Source organism: Hydractinia symbiolongicarpus, chromosome 9 (assembly GCF_029227915.1).
Source record: "Hydractinia symbiolongicarpus strain clone_291-10 chromosome 9, HSymV2.1, whole genome shotgun sequence".
Taxonomy (NCBI): Eukaryota; Metazoa; Cnidaria; class Hydrozoa; order Anthoathecata; family Hydractiniidae; genus Hydractinia; species Hydractinia symbiolongicarpus.
This window is the reverse complement of record NC_079883.1, coordinates 25,940,135-25,956,813: the sequence shown is the minus strand read 5'-3', so window position 1 is coordinate 25,956,813 and position 16,679 is coordinate 25,940,135. Positions and strand designations below refer to the sequence as shown.

At 33.2% G+C, this 16,679-nt stretch overlaps 2 protein-coding genes across 3 annotated transcripts; one reads left to right on the top strand and one right to left on the bottom strand.

Moving 5' to 3' along the window:
• Nucleotides 1-4,564: 4,564 nt before the first annotated feature.
• LOC130657456 (secreted frizzled-related protein 3-like) lies at nt 4,565-10,739 on the bottom strand. Its single transcript, XM_057460441.1, has 4 exons — nt 9,887-10,739; nt 5,800-5,910; nt 5,271-5,357; nt 4,565-5,124 (listed from the first exon to the last, which is right to left on the bottom strand). Exons 1-4 carry the CDS (start codon nt 10,332-10,334, stop codon nt 4,892-4,894), a joined length of 879 nt encoding a protein of 292 aa, XP_057316424.1. The 5' UTR covers nt 10,335-10,739; the 3' UTR covers nt 4,565-4,891.
• Nucleotides 10,740-13,122: 2,383 nt separating this feature from the next.
• LOC130657450 (uncharacterized) lies at nt 13,123-15,997 on the top strand. Of its 2 annotated transcripts, XM_057460435.1 has the most exons (3): nt 13,123-14,319; nt 14,398-14,454; nt 14,787-15,997. In XM_057460435.1, exon 3 carries the CDS (start codon nt 15,122-15,124, stop codon nt 15,995-15,997), a length of 876 nt encoding a protein of 291 aa, XP_057316418.1. In that variant the 5' UTR covers nt 13,123-14,319; nt 14,398-14,454; nt 14,787-15,121. The 2 variants fall into 2 exon arrangements, with proteins under 2 accessions (XP_057316418.1, XP_057316417.1); XM_057460434.1 differs by having other exon boundaries at nt 13,123-14,454.
• The last annotated feature ends 682 nt before the right edge of the window (nt 15,998-16,679 follow it).

The window sequence follows — 16,679 nt, the reverse complement described above, 5'->3', positions numbered from 1 at the left end:
ATAGATTTGCTTATTTTCTTAATCCATCTATTTTATTACCAGTTTTTTTCAATATGTAGCTCCTTTTTTATTTCATAAACTTATTCGGAACGCACTAAAATAACACCCAGAATGTTTCTTTTTATGTATAATTCTAAGTTTTGCTGACATAATAATTATAGGACAAAATAATTATCACGGATTGTCTGTAAGGACGACGCATGTAATAATTTTTCTAACGTTTATAGAATTTTGTTATCTATTTATATCTCGGCAATCACAGCAGAACCTATCGTGCAAGTAACACTTCTTCCATTACCCCCTTCACAGCTCAACATAACACCTAAGTAACAGAAGTCCTTAACTATTGCTAACGAGCCACTGTCGTACATCAATAAAGCTGGAAATATTTCACTCTCTATAATCTCACCTTTGCAACGCTTGCATAAAAACTGAGTCAGCTCTTAACCTCCCACCAATACTACTGCACTTCTGATGTACCCAATGCTTGCAAGTTTGACAAAAAATTGAGTTACTACCAACCCCATTCCTGCAAACTCCACAAGGCCACTTTCCAACTACAAGGTCACACTTGGCTGCAATGCTACTAATCATGACTTTATACTTTGCTGTGTTCACCCTTAGCCCTTTCTCTTTTAGTCCTTGCTTATATAATATACTGGAAAGAATTTAAAAAAAAATAGAAGAAACAAAAAAGTTCAAATTCAACCTAGACAACAGGAAGTGAGACACCCAAGACAATGTGCGTGGTATGAAAATTGTTTAAAACATCTAGTTTGTTTATTACCACAGGGAATAGAAATATGTTAGTTATTTAATGTTTCCTATTATGAACTTATTTCTATGTCGGCATTTCGAGAAGAGCTCAGCTACTCTTGCACACCTAGTATGCATAACATCATAAGTCAACAAAATTTCAGCCTGCTCAATAACACGGATGAACAACAAAATCGATCCTGCAACTGCCAATCAAAACCAAACTGCCCACTAAATGGTGATTGTTTGTGAAATCATGCATCGTTTACAAAGCAGAAGTATTTGGGGACGGTGAAACATCGATCTACTTTGGAGCAAGTGGAGGAGAATTTAAGACGCGCCTACAATAACCATGTTAAATCCCTTCAAAAACATATTAGAATTTTCAAAAAAAAAAGCCTTCTGAAACAGAACAAGTGTTTAAAAAAGGATGTCTTGTTTGCCTTGCACAATTCTACTGACTGAGACTGTGGTGGAAACTATCTAAACCTGAGACAGACACATGAATAACAAATTTTTAAGAATTCCAGGTTTTACAATATCAATAAAGTGTAATTAACTATAATTCGCCCAAAATAAGTAAATAAATTTTAGGTAAACTGGCATTGTTGAGCTAAAAACGGACTGCTTCCACTGGTACCATTTTAAAAATGTTCCTTCAACTCGATTAACCAAGATTCTCTTTTTTATTTTCATCAACCTAAAAACTGGATAAACAAACCTTAGTAAATAAAGATGGCCCCTGGAAGGGAGCCAAAGAAATGGAGTGATCCAGTCACTAACTACTGCTTGGACGAAGCAAACGCATCATACGCATGCTTATCTAGAAATGGGTACAACAAGGAGAAGTGTGAAGAATTCTTCGAAGCATACCGCCAATGTAAAAGAAGTTTTAATAAAATAAAAGCTGAAAGAAGGAGAAAAGGTTTGCCGCCAATTCCACCTCCAAGAAATACTATTACAGAAGCTAATGAAGAAAAAGAAACTTAAAGGAAGGAGATTACGGAAGATATTTGTGTTGAAATTAATAAAAATACTAAAATATGCTCCGTCAAGCTAGCTAGCTATTATCCCTATTTTAGCTTTTTTTAAAATAAAATATAGGAAGGGAATGTTGAGCTTTTTAAATATAACTTTTTTTGTGTCACATCTGTCACATTCCATGAATGAAAGGAGTCTGCTAAAGTAGTTGCCGTAAAACTTCTAATTTAACGCACTCCTTAATTAACACGCAGGTCCATTTTTTGGTAAAAATCGTAATTTACTTTCCTCTAATTTTACTCGCGACATTTTGTATTTAATTCTCCTCTAATGAATAAAGTTTAGATTACAATAAAACAAAAGAACTTTTAACTTTTTATATAGTAACCATAGGGATTTAAAACTATCAGAATGTTTTCGTTACTATGTTTAGAGTTTTTTAAATCTCTGAAATTTTCCGCGCATGTTGTCATTTTACCCTCATTATTAACGCGCATCCAGGTTCTAAAATTTTTATCATTGATTTTCTTCCAATTTTTTACATTTGCTCGTCAAATGATTATTTTATCCGCGCGTTAAATTAGAATTTTTACGGTACCTACGTGACTTAGTGCCTATCCGCGTTCCCGCGCGCTTTCATGTTATGTGTTTTTAGCGGTTAACATGTTTTTGACTGCCCCTTCGTTCATTGGTATAACAGAAAAATTATTTCCACTAACATTTCTTTTGCCACTTTAAAAATCAAAAATGATTTTTTTTAACTGAATGAATAATTAGTGCATAGTTTTTCCTTTTTCCAAAAAGTATCTCAAATTTATTTTGGCCAAATTAAGTTCCTGCATGTATTTATTTTTTTACCATCCGTAAATTTAATATTTTCCTTTCAACACTAAATTGCATTTTGATTAAAAAATTGTATTGGCTTATAATTTAAAAAGTTATTTTTTGTTCTATCGCCGAATAAAATTTTAGTTTATTTTTAGTATTTGAATGGGAATGTAGAAAAACCATAACCTAATTTCCTAGTCGCCAAATTCAACGTCGTCCTCATAGCTTGTTTTTTATATATATATTTAAGCATAGCTACATTTAAGTAAATTAAGAAGCCTAAGGACGAGGTTGCGCCAAATTAGATCCTCACCAAAATTTCTACAAATAGTGTAGACTTTACTTAAAATGTTTTTACCTTTTTATTATCCATTCCCCACCCTTAATTGTCTTTCAACTATTACCAGTATGCATGTTTCCAGGCGAAGTTCGCGATTTCGGAAATCGATTTTTTTTTTTTTTAACTTACACGTTTTTAAGAATACTAAACTTCCAACCAACCAGGGGGGGGGGTCATATTCTTATTTCTCTGTTGTTCTAAGCAATAAACCTATTGTTTTTAACCTGGATATTTGATAAAGAAAATTTTATAAAATAAAAAGCGTACAGCATAAGTTCGCGCCTTTTTATCAAATTTTTGAAGGAATTTTCATCAACATCAAAGTTTATGTCCCAATCAGATTCATCATCTCTGTTATTGATGCAATGGCTATCAGGAATCTACTGATGATTCTCCTTTTCTCCAGCTGGCACAATGTCAATGGGCAGTGTCAAAAATTATAGATTTGAAAAATGAATTTCACGAGAATTTAATTTCGCGAAAATAATAGAAATAAATGAAATACGCGTGAACACTTTTCACGAATGGCAACAATAGCGTTTAAAGCCACTAAGGTAATAGTAGAATAAAGGACTTTCTATTTAGCTTAAAAGGGAAGGTTAAGAGACAGAATATACCCTTTCATAGGTAAACAGTTTTTTTTTCTAAAACACATGAGAGAGACGTCGAAAAGCAAAAGTAAAAAATAAAGTTAAAATGAAAAAGTGAAAATTTAATTTTGATTGCGGTATAGGTATATACCGCAATCAAATTGCGGTATATATGATAAGATAAGTTGAAACAAACAGGAATTCATATAGGCATAAAGTTGAAATTCGGTACAGAGTTTATTTCAATCGTTTGGGTTTTTATAGTTAAATTTTATTTAAAATTTCCTATAAATTTAATTTGTTAAAGATGTTCGAGAGTTTATTGCAAAGTAAAAAGAAAAGAAGAAAAAAGTTCAAAATTTAATTATTTTTTGAAATAATAAACTCAAGCGAACACTCTTTGCCGCATTGAATAATGTTGGTATGTAAGTGCTACCACAAGGCAAAGTAAGAGAAGGTAATGGTATCGTTATACGCTGATTAGTAAGCAAAAATTAGCGCGATTCATGTCAACTGCAAGTGCTACAGGTATCTCATTTTAGGCCACCAATTTCTTGATTTTTGGTTCAATTATCACGTCACCATTGTGTTTTTAAAAAAGTACGAGTTTTTTTAATAAGTAACACAAAATTTTGATGGAGGGTGAGTTTTTGAATTTAACAGGGTCAACTGGTTAATTGATGTTTGTTGACTATCTGCCTAATAAGACTAAATTCACTTGTTTACTTTAACCTCCAAGCTTCACCAGATAGGTTGGTGCACCGTTCTAATGGTAGTTTAAATTACTTTTGGCGCCTTTTAAAACTTTTCTAAACAAGGATTTTCCCGAAAACGATATTTTTATAGCACCTGTTTTTTGTCCTTTTTATTTACTTTTTGTTTGGGCTAAACGTTGCTAATAAGTTGCCTTGTTTTTTAAAGGAGTTAAGCCGCGTGACAGTTTAAAGATTAAGTTGATTATATAACAAAAAACGTGTAGTTCATTTTATCATTTTTTGTAAAGTAAAGTATTTCTTATTTTTGCCAAAACTGATCAACATTAAGTAGAAAAAAAATTAAAATAACGATGTTATATATTCGATCTATCTTCTCGTTCACAAGAGTCTGTTAAACAAGGTACGTAACTTTACGGTATACTTTACAATGTGGATTGCAGTTTTTTTTTACAAAATTTAAAGTAATATATTTACAAAATATTTCAGGGTCTATCCATACGTAATACTTCTCAGCTCTTCGGAAACGTTTTTGTACAAATAGTTTCAGGAGATAGTTGTTCTTACCAGAAAATTTAAGTCATTTGCAATGACAACAGCATGTCGGCCAAGCTCAAACTACTTCCTTTTAAACTTCTTTCGATTTTGTATATATATATTTTCACAAAATACGCATTCATTGTTTAGTTTTTAATTCCACAGTTTCGTTCTTTACATTTCTTTTGCCACTTTTTAACTTTGGCATGTCCATCTTTAAAAGGCAAGATGTGAGCTTTTCCGTCAAAAAGCAATCTTCCCTTGCCATCAGTATGCTCAGCTCCAAAGATGAAATATTTTTCGTCAAAATCAATTTTTGGACATATACATTTTGTGGGTGCCCATAGCTTCATTTTACCAAGTTTTATTTTCACTCGACCTAGTAAAAAATAAAACACTTTAAACTAAACTTATCAACAAAAACAATAACAATAACAAAAAACAACAACATTTAACATTTGCAAGAAGTTTGATCTACTTTAAATTCTTAAAGTGTCTTGCTATGCAAGCGCAAAATTTCGATACCTTGTTTAAGTATTCGTGTGATGTTGACATAAAGCTTCGTTCTCCCATTGGCTGTTGTTTCACGTGACATTATCGAAGCTTCAATAACTATAATATTGAAATTCGAAATCTTTCTCATGAAGATCTTAACAATGTGCTGACACTGCATAAAAATGTCATACTATGCAACGCCAGAATTCATTTTGACAAAAGAAAATTGGTTTATACTTAAAACTGAGAAAAGGAAGTTAAAACATAATATCTTAGTTTCCCAGGTTATAGGGCTTAAGTCTCAGACTCACAAAAAATTTTTTTTTAAAAATTTCCATATCTATCTATTGCAAAGTTGACGAAAGGGAGCACTGCCCAAAATGATGATTCAAGTGTAGATTTGGTATTTCGACCTAACTCTGACGCCAATTTTTAGAGTCTTGGGTTGAAAAAAAATCGAGGCAATTAGGACTTGATAATTAATCTAATAATATGGATAACTCTTTAATCACAGGGAGCAGTTAGGCTGCTGTGTAAAATATCCTAAATAAATTTATACCGTAGGCAGCTTTTCTGTAGTGTCGATATTTGATGTGGCTGGGGTGTTTTTTGCATTTTTTACACACAACAGCCTTTGACGAAGATAAATTTTTCACGTGACGTTTTCTTCCTGTAAGTAAAAGAGGGTAGAATCAGAAGAAAGCGAATAAGTCTGACCGAGCTTTAAAAGTTAAATTAAAGCTATAAATAAAAAATTATCTACAATTTCGATTTTTTGCTGATAGCATTTTTTTCTTTTTGTAACTTTGCTATTATAATTAATCTTTCCTCTCCAACAAATCTTATGAAGTGATCTAATTTTTGCCCTCACCCCTTAATATCAAGAACGAAATGTCTACTACTGAGACTAATGTTTGTAGAGCGTGCAATTACGGTCATCGACTACTAAACACGTCATTTACTAAAGAGGTCTAGTGAATAGGTTGTGAGATTAATGGATGTAGCGCGTGTGTTCACAGCTATCGACTACTGAACACAACATTCACTAAAGAGGTCTAGTGAACAGGTTGTGAATTGTATTATTTTTTTGATCAGTTCAACACCCTGACTTTGATCACTTAGCTCGGTTGTTACGATAAGAATTTCCTCCCAGTTATCTAACACAAGAAATTGCCAACATCTTTAATTTCCTGTACCTACTTAGACTTATCGTTGATTCAATGAGTAATTACAACACAATGTGTGCCAGGGCTAACGAAATATTATGCTTTATTGAATGGTTAAAAAGAACTTTATCAATTTTTACACTGATACATTATTTTGCCGCTGTTTTGTGCGGAGTATAGATTTTATCTTTTCGCTTTCAGTACAGTTATATTTAAAAATAAATTGTTTCCGTCTGTTACAACATAGGTGAGAAATTCTCAAATATTTAGGAATCCGTTTCTTTTTGTCGTCCATACCAGGTCTTGTCGCAGCACGGAAACATTAAGTTATTATTCGTTACATCATAGCGCGTCATTTAGCTGCTGTTATGGACGCGGAAAAGACTAAAAACTCAGTGAAGTCTTGCGTGTCATTAAATTGTCACCAATAGACACTCATAAATTATAATTGACAAGTAAGCTACTCATGTTTAAATGAAAAAAATATATTTTGAAGTGTCGTGGGAAAAAAAACATGTTGTAGAGTTTAGTCAACCTCGTCCCCAGGGTCTTGTGGCCCCTGAGCCGTTATTACGGAGTGGCCACTATCACTGCCGCTATCAACTTATCAACAAGGCAAAATGCCCTGGGAACGAGGTTGGAGTTTAGTGAAAGTACGAACACGTATATTATAGTTATCACTCTCTGTTTGTGAGCCAACTTAAAACTTTATTATAATCGCGCTTACGTCCAAGCAAATTTCCTTACTTTATATAAACAGATGGCAAGAATGCACGAAAAAGCGATGCGAGAAATATGAACGACGTGCGATCCATCGTGGAAGTTTCCACAGGCTAATAAATATTGCTGAAAGATTTTCCCACAAACAGACAAAACTTAAACCTTTATCCTTATTATATTCCATCAATTAACAGCTTACTATGTACAAATTATAAACACTAATTGAAGCGAAACATAAAAAAGACAATTTCATGATTACTTGTTTTAAATTTCAGATGCACATTTTGAAAAGGGCAAAAATCAAATATTATATTTGAAAAGGGCAAATTATGTCATCATTTGAAAGAAATGTAACTAATTGTTAACTATTATAAACTAAGAATTCAGTGTACGTCATGTTTTCTATTAAAATGGTAACAATTAAGCGAGCAATATACGACCCATTTTGTCGAATAACTTGGGTTTCCGGCGGGATCCTGCTGTTATTTTCCGTGATGTAAAGACAAAGTATTTCGGTTCGAAAGTTATCTCCCGTTGCAACCGGTGGAAGAGATGGGAATAACGTGGGTTGTCGGAGGAATCTCGCTGCATTTTTATTTGTTGTGTTGATTGATTATTTTTTTTATTTTGTTTATTTTTGTAACCTACACGCTATATTTATTTAAATATACTTTAAAAGAATATTCAAGATAAAAGTAGCTATAAAAGAATATCCTAAGAATATGCTTATCTTGAAATCTTGATTCTGAAAGGGACTATAAGCAAAAATCTACTTTGTTAGCTCAAATAAACTTGTATCCTATCATTGACGTAAACTGCATTTTCTCAGGTGTCCTTTGAAGTATTTTGCTCACAAAATCTAATTGTCTGTCAGTTGAATTAGGCTGCTTAAACAACAGGACCTTAGGGGTGATATTCACACCAGTTTACATTCTCAGATCTTTTAAATTGGAATTGGATTTAATTAATTAAATCAAAATAGGGTAGCACCTGATCAAATTTAACGAATTTAACAAAATCAATCGTATATCGCTCGCTTTAATATTACATTTATTTTAACTTTAATATGATGCTCTACCATGACAATCGGCGATCTTAGGTCTTATCGGACGAATTTTTTTTCATACAGAAAAAATTAAAAAAGAGGCGTGTTTTTGTTTATTTAATCAAAATTCAATTACATTGAAAATTAAAACGATTATTTTTTTGTTAGTCCGATTAAAACATACAAACGGACAAAAATTCATGCCATTTCACATGTCGTAGCATCTTCTAGTGGAGATGCACCAGGAGCGAACACATTTACATTTGGATTAAAACTTATTCCATGCGTACATGCTAATTAACGAAATCATCAAATTAAACTTAGGATACCCTACCGCTGTCATAATTAATCTTAATTTACCAATTACAGTAATCATCCTTAATTGAGCGAGTATGCCAACATAGCTTTTGCTGACTCGACAAATTACTTAGCTATAGGTTTGTTAAGTTATTTCTTTATTTCGATATTTTTAGATGTTAAATTCATAGCTTTGTTGACTTATTTCTTATTTTAGATGTTTTTAGATTTTGAATCCACATAATTTGATAAATGATTTTCTCTTAATTAAAAATATTTGCGGCATCTTTTATCAGTCGACACATATTAAGGCTGAGTGACAGAATTCGTACAACATCTTTTGTGAGAAGCTTGACAAAGTGTCTTGTTGTAAATATTTGTTTCACTGGCTACATTCTTGATGCATTTAGTTGAGACGTAAATACAAATGAGATATTAAAGATAACATTTGATTTTCTAAGTGCCGATGTTCTTAGATTCCTATAATAGTTTAGTTAGTTCAATTTCCTAAAAGGTTGTTTATTCTAGATACAACAGTGTTCAATGTTGGACAATATATTCGACATTTACACAAATTCACACCTTGATAAATCCCTAATTATTATCAAGGAAGTTTAAGAAGATCTCTTTGCTGACAAAATGATATACCGGAAACCAAATTTGAACAAAACATTTGAAAAATTACTCATTGACCGGTCATGAATGCGACATGACGAAAATTTGATGAAAATGTGTTTTCAAAACACACCTTTATCTTTGACAATCTCATATTTGAAATATTGTAATACTCCTCTTAATTAACTGATCGATTATATTGAACACTTTGTTCATGAGAGTATTCTATCTTTGATGTAATTCGTTTTTTTTTGTGATGGACAATTCATTTCTTAACTTTTTACTTCTTTATACTTACTGGTTGTATATAAGAAGTACATTTACTTGATCGCGAGCCTAGTTTACAGATTTTTATTCTATTTAATGTCATAATCATAAAATTTATGATCTAAGAAATATTATATTCTAAAGTTCAACATCCTATAAAACAAGAAAGCAAGAAAATCTCGATTTTTTGGTTATTCGTGAGTTAAAATGCATGTAGGTTTTTTAGGCGATGTTTTACCTCTATTGTTTCGAGCAACAAGGTCATGTAGACTTCAAAGTAAAATCTTTAACCAATACAAAAAAGCTCTTATGTTAAATCTGTCGAAAGATTTAAAGGAATCTAAAAAGTCATAAAATAATATTGAGTTGAAAGTTAGACTTTTGCTTGGACTTAGGGTTCACAACTGGTGGCCTTGTGATAGAGCGTTCGCTTCCAGGGCGGATAGTTGTCTAGCCTTACATACATGTCCACTATATTGTCGTAAAGCTAATTCCAGGCTAGTGAAGAAAAGACGAACACAAACGGTATACCTTACCTTGTTTCGCAGAATAGAAGACATCTGGCTGAATGCACACTCCACTGTTATGCTCGGGTAATTTTTCACAACTCAACTCTTCCGGCCACTCTATACCATAGTAATTCATTATAGGGCCACACCTTCGTTTAACATTGTAACACACAGACCTACATGGTTTGATTTGTTCCTTGTGTCCAGCGAAACACATAGGTGAATAAATCGAACATAAAAAAAACACGGCGTACTTTGAACACGGTGTTTTCTCCAGCAACTCAATGTATTTTTTTCCGTTCTCAACGTTTCTGACGACAGACGAGTACAGATCAACAGGTCTGGTGACGTTATAACCAAGTCCTTTACATTGCTTTATTTTAACTGGCACACACTGCTGTTCCTTGGACGCACCAAGATTGTAGAAAAAACAATGCGCGTGCATAAAAAAACACAAGGTAAGTAAGGCCTTCATCTTGAATGTTACTTTTCTCCAATTTTTAAAATCGATTCTTGATGTTATGCTACGTTTTTGTATTGTTCCTGTGTTTCTGTCTGATAGCTTCACAATTCCTTTATTTCGAATTTCTTCCTACATGTAACTGTAGTGCCCACGTTAAAACATGCGTGACAATAACAAATCTTCGTTTTTGTTCTGACTTTTTTTGCGTATTTATCACGTGACTTTCTTTAATCCGAAGTTGAACTGCTTTCCAAAGTGGTGAGTAAGTAATATGATGTTGGATGTATATAAAAAAAAATGTATATAAAAACAAATTCTTAAGCGGATCACATATAACACGTCCGCCTCTGAGCAGTTCAAAGTAATTATAGATATAAACACATCCTCTTGAGACGTATTAAATTCCTGTAATAAGCCTAACCAGAACGTAATACCTTTATCTGAAAAATTTATAATGACAAAAGAGTGTTATCGTGCTGTCACAAAACAACAGGGGGCTGGATCAACTAAATAAACAAAACTTAAAATAGAACTTCCTACTCATTACTTTTTTATTTATATTACGCATGAAGAAAAGCGTGATAATCTGGGTATTAGGTTGTGAAGAGTGGAATGTTTGAAAACAATTAAAAGGTTTTATAATTGAAATTGTTCGGGATGTTTTTAATAAGATAAAAAGAAAAACATTTTAGGTAGATGGGATTTACTCTTCTTATTATTTCGTTTCTAGGTTAGCATTGATAAGAGAAAATTAGATTCTACAAACGGGCTTGTCCATATATCGTTTGTACTTCTTTGCAGAATACCCTTGGTGATAGTTATAAAGTATAGATTTGTGCAAAAAGTTTTTGAAAATGAAACTTTGCTGCGTCATTTTCGTGGGAACTAGATTCCATAAGCTGATAACCTCGCATCAGTGTACATAGTAATCTAGTTTTCTTTTTTGTTAAATCAACGTTCAAGTATCAAGATATGGTGAAAATATGTTAAGTGGCTGCGTTTTGTGACGCAAAGCAGTCGAGTAATGAAAACACTTTTTAAATATTATATATCATTCAACCAGACACGAGAATCTAAGTGTTGAACTATCCTAAACATGGTCTTGTCGGGGACTAAAATGATATGCAAGAAATCAGATAAAAATTATAAGTATATTAAAATTTGTTTAGAGAGGTCGTGTGAAAGGTTAGCTCGTTGGTGTAACCAGCTTGGCGATTGGATTGGGTGGGGTGAAGTGCAATAATTGAGTTCAACGTAATCACTTGAAATCAAAGGCAGCATCATGGGAATGGAATCGAGATTTGTGTACAAGAACTAAATAAATAAATAAATATAAAAATAGCAGAATAAAATTGTGAAAACCAACAAACTACTTTTTCGGGTTTTTTCAATGAATGATGCAAGCAAGAAACAAACACTAAACCATCGTGGATGCGAGAAAAACTGATTGTCGCTGATTAACTAAATTAGCTAAATTAACAAAAATGAAATTACTATTGTTATCAAACTGAGAGTTAACTTAATTTCAAATGATTTAATCTAAAAATTTACCTCAAGATCTCAATCGGAAAATCGATAGCATGATAAGTCACAAATATTTTGTGAATACACGGTTCAATACTAAAATTCTAACCAAGTTGGCCATTATTCTTTTTTCCCTAATATTCTATACAATAGGTTTATTGTTTTTAGCCTGAAATACTTACCTGACATTCTGATAAATTAAAATAGCAAGTACTATGACTTTGCCACAGTATTTTGCGAATTACCATTAGTGTATTTCCTGCACATAAAATGTATTTTTTGTTGTATCAAAGAGGTTTGAAAACGACTTTCTTTGAGGTTTGGAAACGAATTACGTTAAAGGTTGTAATTTAAAACTATGGTTTCATTTTCCTAAGCAGTACACAGTGATTGTCATAAGAGAAAACTCGCTAGTCATTGCTATTTTCCATTTCTTAATCAATCAGTGAGAGATGCAGCAGTATATGTCCACCAACCTCGTCTCCAGGGTCTTGTGGCCCCTGAGCCGTTATTACAGAGCAAAACTCCCTGGGAACGAGGCTGTATATCCATCACAAACTAGAATAATAATACGCCACGCCTTTATTCAACTTTGTTCCCAGGACATTTTACCTTTTTTGATTAATTTTATGGCGGCGAAAATTTTGGCCTTTACTAAATAACGGTTTGGGTTTAAGAGACCTTGGGGAAGAGGTTGTTCTTAATTTTAACCTTCTATAAACGGAATGTAAAACATTAATCCGATTCTAGAAGAAATGATTCTGACGGTCGAAAGTCTAAAGTCAGATGCATGACAGCTAGGGTGGATTAGTTGACTTTTAAGCAAAGTATTTGGTGTGAAAATAAAAAATAATTACCAATTTTGAAATGTTACTTTTAGGCTACAAAATAAAAATTCACAATCATGTTCAGTATACTCGCGCTAAATTTTGTCCAAAAACAAAACAATTTAATTTTTAGACCAATTTTGGCCTAAAACGGTATTTAGGTTGCAAAAATGATTTTTTAATGTGTCATCATGGTACGTGTTCTCTGTGGCCACAACTATGCCTATTTCATTTTTATTTCTTTATTTTTTACAAGATGGAGGCCAAAGATTTTTCCGGCCTAAATAAAATACTCATGGCCTCAAGGCACAAAAAGGTTTATGGTTAGTGTTATTCCCGATAAGAAAGCAACAACATGTAAGTAAGTAAGTAAGTAAGTTAGTAAGTAACGGGAAGTTGGCTCTTCCTTCCCTCCGACTGTAACTATGTTACATTACAGCCAGAGATACGTATAGCATTGCTCTAACTTGCTTGCCTGCCACACAAGCCGGTCAGCGGTCAGTAGATGGCACCAAATGGGCTGACAACACTGCATTTAAAGTGCACCGGAGTGGGGACTTGAACCTGAAACCTTATGATTACAAGTCAAATGCGCTACCACTATACTATCTCCGCTAACATGTTCCTAAGTGGTCAAGTGGTTGCTAAGATATTGAAAGCGGGCTGATTTTCTCGCTGATTACAAGGCCTTCAAACATCCTTGTTAGTCCAGGAGCTCATAACAGAACTTTAGGTCCCATTTTCTACAAAAGGTTTGACCCTCTAAATAGGTTGGTAGTATCACGGACAATAAAAATCACATGGTCAGCTGACCCAATTTGGGGGCGTTTGGGTCCCAGGCCCCTAAAATTACCCTAATTCGAGACTCCTATTTGGTCCCATAATTCTCAAAGCTTAAAAGTTAGTAACGTGTGTCATTATATGAGAGAATCTGAAAAATGATAAAGCTTACCGAAAAATTGGGTCTTAAGACTGGGTCAGACCCCCCTCAAAGACCATATTTAGGACCTTAATTTGTCCCCATAAGCTACAAACTCCAAATTTTGCACAAACATTCTCTAACATAGTGTAATGTCAGTGGTCATAAAGCTGACCAAAAATTTGGGTCTCTTGGCCTAGTCAGACCGCGTCTCGCCCCATATCTCTATTTTTAATGCGGAGGAGAAGCAATAGAAAAACATTTGTCTTATTTCCAATGTGTTCAGGGCCTTAACTTATTTTTAGAATTTTTTTAAATAGAATAGAACGTTTTCGTCCAAATACAACAGGAAACCGACATAACAAACCAGACAGTGAAAGAAAAAAGTTAAGAGAAGCAGTTATTTTGAAGCAAGTGAAGTAAAAACGTGAACAAATTACCGGGATATTTGCATATTAGACTATCAAATATAGAAAATTAGAAACTTTAGATAAAATGTGATAGATAGAAGATATGACAGGTAAAGATATATGTAATTATATCAAGTTTTTAGTTACTGCATGTTGTAGTCAGTTTCGGATGATAAGTCAAAAAAAGTTTTAATAGTCTGTTGTTGAACTGAATTTTTTAAACATATATTTTGTCAATTTTTACTTCATTGATTGAATTTCTCATTTCGTAGAATTTTCGAACAAAGAAATATTCAATAAGATCAATGAAAGCGATGGTAAGAGGAAAACATAATTAATTAGAATACATTAATTTAAGATAACCAATAACAAGTTATTATTGTGATATTTTGCAGATGTTGTAGCTACTGTAGATGACAATTTAAATGCAAATGGAAATACTGACAGTGATGGTAAGTTGAAGATGCTTTAATGTAAATGAGACCTTCTTTGATTTACATACTTGTTAGATTATGTTGAAGCCTTGTAAATATTAATTCCTTTGTACATTTTTACGTTCTAATTATATTAACTGATTTTTTACGCTATTTACAGAAGAATTACAATATATCTTCATATTAACGTTTTGTTGTTTTGTATATTATATTTAAGTGACATGGCGTATTGTATTTATACAATATATTTAATGTTTTTGAAATCACTGCTTAATCGGAACACCTAAATTTCCGTAAAACCTTCTTTTCACCACAATTAAAACCGTTTTTGTCAATTTTGTAACTTTTAGAACGATGCTGTGTGCTGCATGTTGGTGATGGATACAAAGTTGGCAAAATAAATCTCTTCAATACGGAAACCCTGGGAAAGTGCAAATCTATCTTAGTTACACGTAAAAATGGAAATCTAAAGTACAAGGATACGCAACTTCCTGGCTTTGTGAATAAAATTCAAGGATTTCATTTAAATTGTTACAAAAGATTTATAGCATTGTCTGAAACACAGAGAAAAAATCTCCCCAACGATAAGAAAGTATCTAAAGCTGTCCCTTTAACCCGTTCAAAAATTTCCATAACAGTGCAATCATCTTCAACAGGAGTGTTTTCAAAGATATGTATTTTCTGCATGCGAAAGGAAAAGAAGCACAAAAATTTAAAGCAAAAATTAAATGCAGCATCTACAGAGAATTTTCAAGAAAATATAAAAAAGTATGCACGTTGGTTGGAAGATAAGCCTATGTTAGTGCGAATCGGAAATGAAGATTTTGTAAGCAAAGAAATATACTACCATGGAATGTGCAGGGTCAGTTATCAAAGCAAGGCCGAAAAAACACCATTGGCAATACAAGAGAGGAATGAAAAAGGGATGGAAAGACAAAAACTTGAAACATCCTGGCATACTGCGAGAGGGATTCACTGCAAGGCTTTTGAAGGTGTTTGTGCTTATATTGATGATCACATCCTAAAAGAAAAAGATGTTATCTTACTCAGCGAGATAAAAAATCAATATCACATGTTACTAGCAGAAATCGGGAATGAAGCATTCGAAGATATTGAATCGTCTTCAGCAAAACTTGAGCAAAAATTATTAAAGCATTACAAAGAAAGTATACAAATCATGAAGGGGAAAACAAGACGTGGAAACTTGATATTCTGCAGCACCATTTCCGAAGAAGAAGCTTTCAGGAAAGAGTACTCGATGAAGACAAAATTGAAAGCGAAGATTAGAGATGTAGCGTTTGCATTAAGGTCTGCCATAATGGAAATTGAAAAATGCCCTATACCCGATGAAGTGACATTTGCAGATATAAAAAAAGGTGAAGTTGAGGCACCAAATGAATTAATTGAATTTTTCAGTTACCTTATTGGTGGTCCTGACCAACGCATAGTAAAGTCAAATCAGAAGCAGAGGCGCATAAAAAGTATTGCTGACGATGTCATATTTGCTGCAACATCAGGAAAAAAAAACCTGCAAAACATTTGCAGCTTGGACTGGCAGTGAAAAGCATTACAGGAAGCAAAAAAGTGATCGAAATGTTAAATAGACTTGGACACTCTGTTAGCTATAGCATTATCGAAGAACTAGAAACAGAATTAACTTTTACATCAACAAAGGCCGGGAATGCCACACCACATGGTATGAAACTAATGTCAAGTCTTGGAACAGGCGTTGCATTCGACAACTTTGACAGATTTGTTGAAACTTTAAGTGGAAAGGATACCTTGCATGATACTGTTGGGATAGCGTACCAAGTTGTGTCACAAAATAATGACAAATCATTGGAAGAAGATGACGATTCTACCCTTGGCAATTCTCAGCTATCTGGAAAGAAAAAACGTAGATCATTTCTGGCTGTAGGATTAGACATAGAGCCGTACAGAAAAAAACCTAAGATGTTAACAAGAATAATGCTTCCACTAGATGACCAGAGAAGGGCGTCAGAACCCCTTTCATATATCAAAGCACGCATGTACGATACCTTGTGGATGATGGATTTTTATTTTTCACCCGACACTACACCAATGTGGGTTGGCTGGAATTCTATAATTTTTCAAAATACCAACAATCTGCAAAAAGTTTGGTACCTGCCACAAATTAATCAGTCTCCAACTTCTATAGCTGTAGTAGCAGAAACATTGAGGCGTGCACAGGTGATTGCGAATGAATGTGGTAAAAAAAACAT

Bases quoted from the DNA above. Each gene is read 5' to 3' on its own strand.
- LOC130657456 (XM_057460441.1), bottom strand. From the start codon at position 10,334: ATGAAGGCCTTACTTACCTTGTGTTTTTTTATGCACGCGCATTGTTTT. The intron at 5,358-5,799 runs GTATAAATTTAT...TCAATATTATAG, and splicing joins CTACAGAAAAGCTGCCTACG to TTATTGAAGCTTCGATAATG. The intron at 5,125-5,270 runs GTATCGAAATTT...ATTTTTTACTAG, and splicing joins CACACGAATACTTAAACAAG to GTCGAGTGAAAATAAAACTT.
- LOC130657450 (XM_057460435.1), top strand. From the start codon at position 15,122: ATGCGAAAGGAAAAGAAGCACAAAAATTTAAAGCAAAAATTAAATGCA.